Source organism: Acinonyx jubatus, chromosome C2, assembly GCF_027475565.1.
Source record: "Acinonyx jubatus isolate Ajub_Pintada_27869175 chromosome C2, VMU_Ajub_asm_v1.0, whole genome shotgun sequence".
NCBI lineage: Eukaryota > Metazoa > Chordata > Mammalia > Carnivora > Felidae > Acinonyx > Acinonyx jubatus.
The window spans coordinates 41,839,884-41,853,898 of record NC_069384.1 but is presented as its reverse complement, the minus strand read 5'-3'; the positions used below and the strand labels follow the sequence as shown (position 1 = coordinate 41,853,898).

General features: G+C 35.6%; 1 protein-coding gene across 2 annotated transcripts in view; it reads left to right on the top strand.

Moving 5' to 3' along the window:
- The window catches only part of PROS1 (protein S), a 69,015-nt gene that overhangs the window by 15,283 nt on the left and 39,717 nt on the right, over positions 1-14,015 (top strand). The window contains exons 1-3 of one of the 2 annotated variants that reach the window (XM_053220711.1): positions 1,737-1,863; positions 7,233-7,390; positions 9,988-10,012. In XM_053220711.1, the coding sequence (XP_053076686.1) occupies positions 1,770-1,863; positions 7,233-7,390; positions 9,988-10,012 (277 nt within the window). In that variant the 5' untranslated portion in view covers positions 1,737-1,769. Of the gene's footprint in view, positions 1-1,736; positions 1,864-7,232; positions 7,391-9,987; positions 10,013-14,015 lie in introns of those variants that run through there. The other variant, XM_027077579.2, reaches the window with a different exon arrangement.

Genomic DNA, 14,015 nt, shown 5'->3' with positions numbered 1-14,015 from the left:
TAACCATAAACACCACTTTCCATGTCTTTAAAGAGCATCTAGAAATAGTCACCAACCTTCTTGCCTTATATGTTAGTCTGCTTGGACCACTCTGACAAAAATATCATAGACTACATGGTTTAAACAAGAGAAAATATTTCTAACAGTTCTGGAGGCTGGAAAATCCAAGATGAAAGTTTTGGCCACTTTAGTTTCTAGCCAGGACTCTCTTCCTGGCTTGCAGACCTTGTTTTCTCACTGTGTTCTCACGTGGCCTTTCCTCAGGGCCCATATGCTTGCAGGGAGAGAGAAGGGGGGGGTGCGGATGGGGTGTGCAAGCTTGCTAATGTTTCCTCTTATCAGGACACTAATCGTATGGTATTAGGGCCCCACCCTCATGACCTCATTTAACCTTAATTATTTCCTTAGAGGCCCCTTTTCCAAATACAGCTGCACTGGGGATTTCTACTTGAACGTATGAATTCAGGGCGTAGGGGATGGGAGGTGGACATAAACATTCAGACCATAATACCAAACATTCAGTCCATAATGCCTTGTCAAGTGGAACACAATTGCTTAATTTATTATTTTTGTTATTATGGAATGAGAGAGGTAGTTTTTTTTAATTTTGTGGCTAACTTTTTTAAGTGAGCCTGAGTTTCTGTATGTTAAGTGTACCTTTCCTTATTACTTGTTTTGCTATCCTTCTTGTTCCCACTCCTTATCCCAATCGCTTTCTCCCTTTTTTAAAAGAAATTATGTTATTCCATTGTTATTTAGACTGTATCTTACAGCGTTTTAGAAAGTCAACAAGGGGCTAGCAAAAATGTAAAAATTGAATTCTAAGCATTTATTCAATACTATACCAATATTCCAAATAATCTCATTTTCACATCAGCACTTAAAGAAAGATATATCCTAGGAGTCAAAGGAGAAGCATCTAGAGTCTTTCTAAGTCTTGTTTCATATCTGGGAGATATTGCAGGAAGTAGGATAGTGCAGAATTAGGCCAACTCTTTCATTGTTGCCTTTAAAAACGTCCAGGAACAGTTTGCCTGTTGCTTTTCCAAACATAAACACAGACACAGGCCAGTGAACTAATAATATTAATTGATGCTATCCTAACAAATAGGTCAAATAGAACAAAAACACAACTTTTCCTGGGCTGTAACCTCTTGGTACATGACGTCAAAATCAGATGGTGTTTTGGTGTCCTAGTGTGTAGGAGATAAAAAAGACAAGGAGAGCTGACTGCGTGAAATATCTTGTGCACGTCATAAAAGAGGCCTCCTGCTGTAGCCTCAGGAAGTATAGCCTGCAGTGTGGTAGTCGAGAGAAGAAAAGAGAGGACTATAGAAAATTCTTCTCCACACCTTGCCAAAATCTGAACTCTGAGTCCCTTCAAATGAAGTACCGTAATTTATCACTCACCAAGAGCAAACAAGTCAAATGAAAGAAATGATTAACGTAGTGTTTTGTTCTGTTTTGTTTTCTGGGTAATAAACTGTCTTTTGGGTAGAAGTATTTGTTGTTTTGGAAGGAATAAGTGAAATGTACCACTTTCTCTGTCTATGGCTACAATCAAAGGTTTTAACCTTGGGTAAACAATAGCAGAGTGTTTGATTTGTTCTCCCCCATCCCCACCCCCCCTAGAATAGGGACTGTAAATTAAAGTCATAATTAAATCCTGGAGTAAGGAAAGGTCCATGTCACTCCAGTTGTGGCTAAACAGTTCAGGCATTGTTTCCCTCCTCATCCAGAATGGGGGTCGATGATCGCATTTTTTTTTAATGCCATCAATGGCTTTTCAGCTTCTAAATGAAAGCCGACCTTCATCTCTTCTAATCCAGATGTTTCCAGGACTCAGCTTTATATGTACAACAGGTAACTCACAGATTATTTCCTCTTTTTGTTTCCCAGATTTAAATTCTTATCCAGATCTATTCCTTAATATTCTTTTAAAGTATTTCTTACTAGCCTATTTATTGCTTAGTCGTCTTGAAGAATGGATAATTCACCTTTAGAGAATACTTTTTTCTAACACGTTTCTAACCTTTAACATAAAATATGAGAAGAATCAGTTGCTCAGTGGCATAGTCCTCATTGTAAACAAAAGTAAGAACTTTAGAGAAAAGTAAGTGTAATAGCTGTCTTCAAAAAATTGACTTAAAAAAAGATTGAAGTGTACCATGCATACAGACATAGCATATCTTCCTGAAAGCTAGCCCAAACTTCTCTGAAAATTGGTAATAATTATACAGTCTGACAAATGCCTAATTAAAAATCTATCTTTGTGGGGGGTGCCTGGGTGGCTCAGTCAGTTGAGCGTCCAACTCTTGATCTCAGGTCGTGATTTCATGGTCATGAGTTTGAGCCTTACATTGGGCTTTGTGCTGGGTATGAAGCCTGCCTTAAAAAAAAAAATCTATCTTTTGGTTTTTCATAGTCCCTGCAACCTTCATATTTTAAAATATCCTTCCTCAATTAGAAATATTCTGTGGGAGAAATCTTTATGGAAAAAAATGAAACATTTTACATTTGATTATCATGTGATTATTTTAAATACAATTGGTAATATCTGGGCATATGTTTTCCCAGTTTTTCTATATTACATGCAGTTCTATGTTTCTCAGGCTTTGACTAATGAAAACATGGCATTTCAATAGTTGACACATATGAGGCACAGTTATATCTCAGAGTATTGTCTAGTTGTTCTATTTGTACATTGAAAGCGATTTTCCCCTGCTTCATCCCAGACTGAAGCAGAAACAAGGATTCAAACACTCTGCCAACCCAAATTCTACCAGAGATTCTCAGACACATTTTCTAGGGTAGTTTTTCATTCCTGGGATGCCAGATAAGTAGATCCTGGGGAAAAGAGACAGAAAGCAGAACTAAAAAAGGATGAGCTTTTGGAAGGAGGGATGTGAGAACCAGCTTTGCGAAGGACAAGAGAACAGAATGGAGAAGATTCAGAGGATGGACTTTCCTAAAGCATGAACCTTCGTCATCTCCTTTGTCTGAAACCTCACTCACATCTGACTGATCAGTTTTGGGCAAATTGCAGATCTGTGGTCCTCACCTACTGAACAGATGGTAGCAAGTTTGAAAACTTAAGTGGGAAAAGGGCCTGAGGAAAGTACCGCCCTGTGACCGTGGTGGAACTGAATTGAACACTGGGAAATTCTCCTGTGAGCAGAGGCAATGCTAATACTTATTATTAATAATGCTTAATTGTTAATAAGGATAATGCTTATCCTTATTACAGGTGCTTTGATGAAGTACCAATAACAATAAATTACTTTTTTGGAGATAAGACAATCAAATTTTGTGCTCAAAAAACAAAGATTTGCCCCCACAGAAAGAGGAACATTTGAAGGCTGTTAAGCAATGTCAAGAAAGAATTCCAGTTAATGTTTGAACAATGGTTATGTTATTGACGTAGTTGTTGAACCTGCTATGGACACTGTTTGAAGAAGGGAGGACTCAGATAAGTTAAAAATGTGAATAGTTCCATCATTCTTCTAACTTGAAAGACTCTTAACTGAACCTAATAACCTGAAATTTTGAATCTGAATGTAACACATTTCAAGCAGCAAAGTTGAGTTTTAACAAAGGCTTACTTGAAATACTTCTTGACCCAAAGAAGTGAAACAAATGACTAGCCACAGTGTAGTAATGCAAAAGGAAAACATGTTTTGGAGGCAGGCTTGGCTCTGTGATCAGCTGTGTGAACTTGGTGAGATGAACTCAGCTTCCCTGAGTTGTAGTTTGTTCATGTATAAAATGGGACAATTACTGTCTACTTAGAACAGTTGTGATTAGTATTGAAGGAGATCATTTAAAAACAGCATACATATGCTTATATACCATGACTATTCTGATAAATAATGGAACTTTTTAATAATGGAGAAGTCCAGCAGGGTGGATGCTTTTAGGTGGATAGACGGAGGCATCTGGTTAAAGCACTTCTAACGCACATATTTTTCTCATCCTACAGTTCTGTAGTTTTTAATTCAGATCTGTAATGTTATGTTTATATTTTTTTGAGAAGGAATAGTAGACTTCTTTGAAAGCACACTTGTTAAATGGATGGGTTTATTTTCTAAAGGGCAGTAAATGTCTTATTGAAGATATCAAAGTTGTCCATGCCACAGTCACATAATTTCTTTTTTTTTTTTTTTTAGATCAAGTACATTGTGGTCATTTAGTGGCAGAATATACAGAGGAAAGAGCACTTTATTAGAAGGATGGGTATATATGAATCCCTGTCCCATTAGACCACATCTTAACCCTATGACTTTGGGCTAAAACATGAAGCCTCTCTCAGCTTAAGTTTAAGTAACTCAAGGAAAGTGGGGATGATAATTCTACAGTCTAGTTTATTTCATTATTTATGTGAGGATCAAAATGAAATAATACACACATTGAAAATTATTAAGTACTGTGACAATTTAAAGCATTATTGGTTTGAACCTAGATGAAATAAAACATAAACATTCAAATCTAGACAAAATTAGTTATTTATTGTTAGCTTCATTATCCTTTAGGACGGAGCTGTTAACAATTTTCCTTTTTAGTATTCCTCTAATCAATGGAGAAAATGAACCCTCTGTTTTTGAGAAGCAGAAAATAGTAATGGATAGTCACAGGTCTGGACATTGGCATCTAAGTCCTAATTTTGCTATTATAACTTAGGGTAACTATCTTGCATGCTCTTTATGTGAGTTTCATCATCTCTGAAATAATGGAGGCTTTTTTGTTTTCTTCTACTTCTATAAACTTACGAAAGCATTCCTTTAAATGTCTACCTTAGTTCTCTCTGGACACTTGAAAGCTTTCCCTTTCACAAATGTGAATATAGTCTGTGTTATCAACCCTGTTCTGTGTCCTGTAGCAGGGTCCCTTGCAGGGGACCAGATATTCTTAGATACCAATATTAAGATCTAAAGTCCAAAACTTAACATTCCATAAGGAAGAAATACCAAAGAGTGATGTTTATGGTTAGTTTCCTAAGTGCATTTGACCTTGATTTTTTGGTTACTTAATCACTGTATTTATCTTTCAAAGAATGATGCTCTTGCTTTCCCCAGAAAAACGTACATATTTGCTTTGAAGTTCAAAAGGGACATGTTTTTGCTATATTTATTATAAAGTAGCATCCTTAAGACTATTTCAAATAAATGAAATAATTGGCCATGTCAGACTCTTTCATTGTGGATAGGACTACCATTTATCAGTCAGTAGCACACTTGGGAGGTAATGTGCTCACAGAAACCCATCTGTTAGACACATACAGCCTTGATTTAATCTTGATCTTAATGAACACTGATAAAAATGGTAAAACATAGAGCTAAAAATGTAACCCAGACACTTTATTTATTTAATCATCACATTTAAACATCTGTTTTGGCAAGTAGGAGAAATAGTAACATTACTTCCTTCCTTCTTGAAAGATTTTTGATTAATTAGTTCTTTTGCTTTTTTTCTTCCTTCTATTGTCATCTGTTGTGTGTGCCTTATTTACCAGGTAATAAGATAAATAAGAGAAAAACAAAATTATCTATTTATGTTACTTGCTTATCTTAATGAAAGAACCATTTGTGGTTAAAATCAAGATTAAAAAATTATTTGTAGATTTTAATTTTGGCTTAAAAAATTTGTACTATAAAACAATGTTCTGTTTACATACTAAAGCAATGACACCAAAGCTTCATACTGTCTTTTTTTTTTTTTCAAATATAATTGCAATCAGTAGTTTGTCTTCTCAAACTCTTTTCTATGAATTTGTCCACGTGATACTTACATATCTACAAGTATGGCTGATATATATATCAGGTTATGCTATAGGTGTGGCATTCCACAATTTTCATTTTTAATTTTTTTAATGTTTATTTTTGAGAGAGAGAGCAAGCTGGGGAGGAACAGAGAGAGGGAGACACAGAATCTGAGGCAGGGCACAGGGCTCCAACTCACGGACTGGGAGATCATGACCTGAGCTGAACTTAACCAAATGAGCCACCTAGGCATCCCAGACAATTTTCATTAAAAATTTTTTTTTTAATATTTATTTTTGAGGGGCGCCTGGGTGGCTTAGTCGGTTAAGCGGCTGACTTTGGCTCAGGTCATGATCTCGTGTCCGTGAGTTTGAGCCCTGCATCGGGCTCTGTGCTGACAGCTCAGAGCCTGGAGCCTGTTTCGGATTCTGTGTCTCCCTCTCTCTGACCCTCCCCCATTCATGCTCTCTCTCTGTCTCAAAAATAAATAAACGTTAAAAAAAATGTTTATTTTTGAGAGAGAGAGTCAGAAAATGAGCAGGGGAGGGGCAGAGAGAGAGGGAGACACAGAATCCGAAGCAGGCTCCAGGCTCTGAGCTGTCAGCACAGAGCCCAGTGCAGGGCTCGAACTCACAAATGGTGAGTTCATGACCTGAGCCGAAGTTGGACACTTAACTGACTGAGCCACCGAATGAGCACACATTCTCATTATTCATTGTCTTAATGCTGTTGTTATTGTTTTAGTTTGCAAAAGTTGTCTATACATTCTATAATGTGTGATTTTTTTTCCATTCTATATCATGAAATATTTTCCTCTAGTCTGTCGCTTGATGTTGAACTTTGTTTTGTTACTTTTGTTGTTGTTTTTCAGTTGTTTAAAATTTGTTATGTAGTCGATATTACCAAATTTTTTTCTCTTTGCCTTCTGTATTTTGTGCTTTGTACAAGGTCTTCCTTGTTTCAAAGATTCCTATTTTCCTTTGTATGAATAAATCAAGTGTTTTAGCCCATCAGGTATCTTTCAAATAGCTGATTAGACCGTACTCCTGCATTTCTCTATCTTTACAGAGATCATGTGGTTTTCCATTAAAATTGAGAAGGTTAGTTACTCCAGCTTTAAAGATGTGTGGTTGTAACTTTTGATATAGACATTTCAGCATGATGCTTTTTCCAGTATGGTCATAATAAAGTGAACATTAAATATTGTCTGGTATGTTTGACCTTGTGTGTGAACTTGAATGATTTGTGTGGATCATTCTACAAGTGCTATAGTTTGCACACCAAACCTGCTCTTTGAATTGTTAACCAAAGTGCTTATGTACCTGCATTTTTTCTTCTCAGTTCACCTATACTGAGTTTAAATGTTATGCAATTCACAATCAGACAATGATTTTAATTCTCACTGTTTAATAAAATATTTTAAGTGGAGAAATGAAAGACTTACTCCCCCCCCCCCCAACTTGTTTTTTCCTTCAGTTTTGTCAAAGCAGCATGCTTCACAAGTCCTGATTAGGAAACGCCGTGCAAATTCTATGTTTGAAGAAACCAAAAAGGGTAATCTGGAACGAGAATGTATTGAAGAACTGTGCAATAAGGAAGAAGCCAGGGAGATCTTTGAAAATAACCCGGAAACGGTAAGAATTCATGAAAGCTAATAAGTTAGCATACTAGCCATACAGTGAAAGACTGAACATTTCCAGCTTGAATCCGCGTTCCCTTGTGTTCCTTTACAAAGTTAATTGTGTCTATCGCCTTCCACGTGTAACCACTGAAGCATTTCAGTAGGGAGTACCTTCAAAGGAAAGTGGGCTTTGTTAGGGAGACACTGCTGCCATAGCCATGTGCTGTAACCAAACTATGATTTCCTTATACTTCAGAGTCAGCAATGGTTTTGACCTCATGGTTTATAAATACTTTCTCCCAACCAGAATTTGGTGGCCCTCTGATCCAGAGTTTGGTACATAATTGGTACCCAGTGAATACTTACCGAAGAATTCATGACTGTATTATATTCTCTGAGTAGAATCTTTAACAAAGATCCTTGGGATGTTTCCTGAGTCCACCTAATATGATCAGTAATTCCTGGGGTTAGAATATATATATTTAGTGTCTACATTTTTCCAAGTTAGTCTAGAAGAATTTAATCATAAAGACCACTAAATATCATACAGAAATATGGAGCCCTCGACGTGATCTGTAGTCCCCCAGTTTCCCTGGGGGAGGGTGTTTGCTAATATGCCTGTGGAAAACAGGATTATAAACAGTGCCTCTAAAAGTTAGGATGAGGATGAATGTGAGAATTCAAATCTGATACCTCTCAGGGTTACCTCAGATACTTTTCCTGAGATGAACTATGTAACCAACATGAAATGAGGGAGAAGACATATACAAAGTACTTCCTTCAGCTTGGCAGTGGCTTCTGGGACCGTGACACTAGATGAGAGAGGATGAACAGGAACATTTGTCTATATTAGAGAACTTGTCCAAGACAGTAACAGCTTGTGTTCTCCACAGTTCCTCTTTAATCCTTTTACCTCTGCATATTCTAACAGGTTCAAAGACATTTTTTTCCCCAAGATATCCAAGGAATCGTTTGTAATATTCTCCAGGATTAAGTCAACACGTTTCTCTCTCAGTTTTGTTGCTTTGTGTGGGTAAGCAATTGACAAGGCAACAAAATTTTATTTCACACAATATAGCAGACCAGTACTCTTGTTGTGTGGGGTGTAAACTATTATGTTGTTTATTATAGAAATTTAAATACCATAGTATGTATTTATATACTATACTATATACTATACTGTAATATACTATACTATAATATATATATACACACACACACATATATGTGGTATATATAGCATACCTCCCTAGACTTCAACAGTTATTAGCAATCAGCCATTCTTGTTTTGCCTGTTCTCTACCCCACCCAGTCTAATTTTTGTTTTGTTTTGCTGGATTGCTTAAGGCAAGCCTGCATCCCTGAGATATCATATTATTACATTGCCCATAAATACTTGAGTACATATGTCTAATACCATAGATATGATCTGGTAGCTTAGTCTCTGAATAGCAAATGGAGAGTGATGTAGAAGACCATAGTGGAGAAGATGGAAAGTAGTGGAGAAGGGAACCTCATTTATGTGCTTCCTCTCCTCCACTTTCTGACATTAGCCTCATATATGAAAGCGAAAGATGACAGAGAGAGTAATGAAGAAAAGGGAGAAAGGAAAAAACATTTGTGACTGCTTCTCATTTTCTATCCCACCCCAGCCTCTCCCTGTCCATGCTGTAATAGTCCGCACTCCCAGTATCCACCCTATTGCTCATCTCTTCACTGCCACTAATATCTTCCTTTCCCCTCACATCATCTCTCTTTGAACCCATTCGTCGTTGCTTGTCCTCTTGGCTTTTGTTCTGTAGAGGAAAACACCACTGTTGGAATCACTTGGTGGGAGATCCCATCCTTATAAACTAGTAGGTAAATGTTGTGTAGGTTTATATGTGAGAGGAGGCAAGAGTGAAGACTTTGACTCTATACTGGACCAGGTATGTTCCTTACTAGAGTATGTTTTTCTGTTGAAGCACTGGTTTTTTGTGTTACTAATGTTACATATTAGATATATTGTGGCTTAAGATGGCCTTGGGGAACCAGCCTAGAAATGTTACCTGCAGAAATCATTTTTAACATTTTTCTCCATTTGGTAAAGTACATTCCTTAGCCCAAATTACCGATTTACAGACAAGCTTTTGGTACGTAACCAATTTGTAAGTAAGGGATTACATGTACAGAAGATGCTAAAAGATAATGTTCACTTTAATTAATTTCAAATTATGGCACTGTTATTCAGCATTAAATCTGGTGTGTGTCATCAGCATGACATGAAATGTGTCACTTGGGTATCTGATCATTATGGAAAAATTAAAGGAGTTACAAATAGAGGGCATATGTTATATTTAACATCTTCAATAGAGCCTGTTTTCAGATTAGAAGCTTTTGTGACATGATTTTATTGATCAATACTGAGTTAAGCTAAGCATCTTATTGACTTAATGTTATTAGTTACCTACTCTTGCTATATTTTACTATAGCAAAAATGTAACATGGAAATGATACTTATATATAATATATTTGCATCATTAATACAAAACACATGATAAAATTGAGTTTTAACTGTATAGTGAAATTTAGGCTTGCTAAGATATATTTTTCTCTTTTCTTTCTTTCTAGGATTATTTTTATCCAAAATACTTAGGTAAGTTCAAAGAATCTTAATCATATAATCTTAGAAATGGAAAGGAAGTTCGATTTGATCAAGTCCAATCTTCCATCCATATATTCCATCCAATATAATTTAATTTGCCTTGGGAGTAATATCTCATTTTATATTCAGTTTTGCTGTCCTTTTATTTAAAGACATGTAGAAAAATTTGAAATGGTTCTTTAACTACCATGTGGCATTTTGACTTTTAGCCTTTTTCATTCTCACATCTTTCTTATAAAGGTCTATGAGCTGTTGATAAATTATATTTATATATCAGGACATTCTTTATAAGCATGTGAATTTTCATGGATTACCTTTTAAAAATTTTTATTTAATGCTTATTTATTTTGAGAGAGAGAGAGACAGAGTGTGAGCAGGGGAGGGGGAGAGAGAGAGGGAGACACAGAATCCGAAGCAAGCTCCAGGCTCTGAGCTGTCAGCACAGGGCCCAACGTGGTGTTGAACTCACGAACCGCAAGATCATGACCTGAGCCAAATTTGGCGCTTCACCAACTGAGCCACCCAGACACCCTGGATTATCTTTTCAAAATTGATACATAATTAACATACATACATATAATGTTGGATTAGTTTCAGGCATACAACATAATATTTAATATGTGTATGTATATATTGCAAAATGATTACCCAGTAAGTCTAGTTAACATCCATCACCACACATAGTAAATTTTTTTTCTTGTGATTAGAACTTTTAAGATCCACTTTCTTAGCAACTTTCAAATATTATTAACTGTAGTCACCATCCTATACATTATACTCTACGACTTGTTTACTTTGTAACTGGAGCTTATAGATGATCTCTTAATGAAAGGAAAGATCTCTATACTCCCCAGAGCTTATGACAGAAATCATCATAATTTAAATAGTTATAGAAATCATTACTAGTATCTCTCTTTGAAACATCATTTCACCATTCCCTGAAGTATCCCTACCCATGTTTTGCCTTTGGATACCATTCTGGATTCTCAAGGAGGGAGGTGGTATTTCTACACCCAAATAGATTAGATGATTTCAACTCAATAGACATGAAAGATAACAAGGCTCCAGTTTGCTTTAAGCAAATGTTGAGATATATTAATATTACTTGGGAAAGTTGTCAATATTTCCAAACAATAAAAGTAGACTATAATTTGCAAATCTGCAAAAATCCCCTTTTTCTGATGGAATTCTCTGTAGGTCCAACCTACACAGGCATGCTCTCCCTCCTCCTTTAGGCTCAGAATATTCACCATTTGTACCTCTTTCCACCCAGCTCTTATCCAAGCCAATTTGAGGGTTCAAGCACTGCAGAAATGAAAAATCTTCCTTGGAGAAAGAATAGTAGAAATGTGATCTTATACGCATTAATAACTATGCAGCTTAGAGTTATTAATATAATGTTGCAAATAACTCTTTCTGTTAAATGCATTTCTCTTGAAGTTAGATGGTTTCATTATAGTTTAGGGCTTTACTTTTTGTTTGCTTTTGTTTTGTTTATGAAGTTTCAGAGACCATCTTTAGATGGTCTTTAGATTTATACCTTTCCCCTTTTCCTAGGAAGATTTATACTGAAATGATGGTATGTTCTTATATTTTCCCTTCAGGACAATTAGCAAGAGAAGAGCCCAAGACTACTGGGTAGAACACCCTTTTAGAACCACATGCCCTTTTTCATAATTCCTGAAGTGGTTACTCTTACATGTTTTGTATCCATGACGGTCTGAATTCTTACTTATGTGGCATATCCTGAGCCAAGGAGACTTAACTGCAATATACTCCATCTCATTTTACCTGTGTTAACAGTTGTAAGACATCAGTTCAGTGGTATCTCTTAGATCTTCATGGCATGACCCATTTGAACCCATGTTCTGTGGGCTGCGGGGTGTTTTCCAGCTGACTTACTATAATTTCTTTCTATAATTTCCAATCTAATACGTATCTACTGCAAGATCTTAAAATTACTTTACCTGAAGGAGCCCGAGTTTTCTCAGTGGTCAGATGGATAACAGCAATTTACCAATACGTTTCTAGCAAGAAATAACATGAGATGATGTTTTGAAAGTACATAGAGGAATATGTTATGCTAGTCCTTTTTAGTTTTCTTCCCTGACTCCCCCTCTATTCCCATTTTCTTTTTTGCCTTCCCTTTTCTAGCTGCTGATAACAAACTTAAACAGTTTCCTTCAAATTTGGAAAGAGGACACTATAAAAACTATGTAGTAATATTACTCATGTCTATAGATGTGAAAATGCAGCAAGGTTCTCTAAAATCTTTAGCTGCCGTATCTTAAAGAGCAATGGGGTATAGATACACATCCATGAAAAAGTTCTCTTCTTTTGTAAAGTTACACATGTAAAGTTACTCACTTTCTAAAACAAAAACTAAGTGTTTATACTGTTAAAATGGAGAAAAATTAGAATATCAAGGCTGCTTCAGCTACTCAATTTTAGATAGGAATTTACATATTTTATTTAAAAACAAAAGATAATATTTGGCTATGAAAAATTAAAAGCTTAAAAAATAGTATTAATTCTTGTTTCTTAGGTTTATGTAATGAAGCTGTGTTTCTGCAGATATCAGTACTCTAGAAGCACAGACCTTTGATCACAGAGTATATTTGGATGAATATAAATAACATTTTAATACAGTATTATGTATTCTGGGGAAGTGCCTTTAATAAAATACTTTGCTTTTTTTCTCCTTTTATGCTTCTCAACTTCCTCTTTTCTGGCTCGACTCAACTTTTTCTTCTCTTTGCTTATCTTATGTGGCAGCTTGGTAGAAAAAACAAGTGCAAACAAAGGAAAAAAAAATGAAAACACAAGATGTGGGCTCTACTCCTAGGTCTAAAAATTTCTACTGTGTCAGGTTAAGCAAGTTATTTAGCTTTTCAGGTTCTGCATTTAAATGTACACCATAATTATATTTTCTAACTTTGGACCTATTGGGAATAACAAATAAGTATATGTATGCAGATAGGTTTTTCACTGCATGGAACTGTCTTGAAATGTAAAGTATTATTATTTAACCAACTCATAATATAAAAAATATATACTTTTTATTATGTTTTATTTTTTGATTCATATTTTATATTTGGGTCTTTACTTATGTATATAGGCATATGCAATGAATCCCACTGCTGAAAACAGAAAAGAAATGCTCTACCTAACTTAAACCTTTCTGTCATTTGATATGTGCATTCTAGAGGCCAATGGCCCTAATTGGAAACAAACAAACAAACAAACAAACAAACAAAAACTTTGTAATCCTGTCCTTGGTAAATCTAACATAATTTTACTACTTATCATAGCTCATTCAGAAAACTTGCAGCAAGATAAGGACACCTAAGAAATTAGACCACTAATACTAACACAGTGGGCAGTGTTTAGATTTAGAGATTCAGAGGCTTAGAAAGTGGTTCAATTTATCCACATATCCTATGTGCTGCACTGGAAACATAGAATTTGGTCAGAAATTCTCTGGGGCTTCATTATACAAACATAAGTTTTTGAGTTGTGTTCTTTCCTTAGAAAATAGAATAAATAACTCTACCATTTATATGAGCCTTTAAAATATCACCTGATAGAATGGATGATTTTATTAATGGGAGAGAAAATTTTTGGAAAAATGCTAATTCTGAGCCTAAATATAAACGTTAGAAATAAGTTTTAGTTATTTAGTTCTTGCCAAGTTGGTGAACTAGCCCAAACTGCTGACTCCTTCTCTTAAAATCATCTCAGGAGAAACATTGGCATTCCAGGCCCTAATGATAACAACATAAAATGAAAAACAACAAGAAATGTGAGGAATCCATGGGTAAGCTGAAGTCTGGATTTACCTAGTGTGTGTGGGGACTGGGTGGTGACCTCTGAAGCAGCAGTGAAAAAACACATTGGAGAATTTACAAGATGACCTTAACATACAAATCAAGAAAAATTCTTAAATTTGACACTGAATAGCAAAAAATAATAACAAAAATAGACATGGAAATAA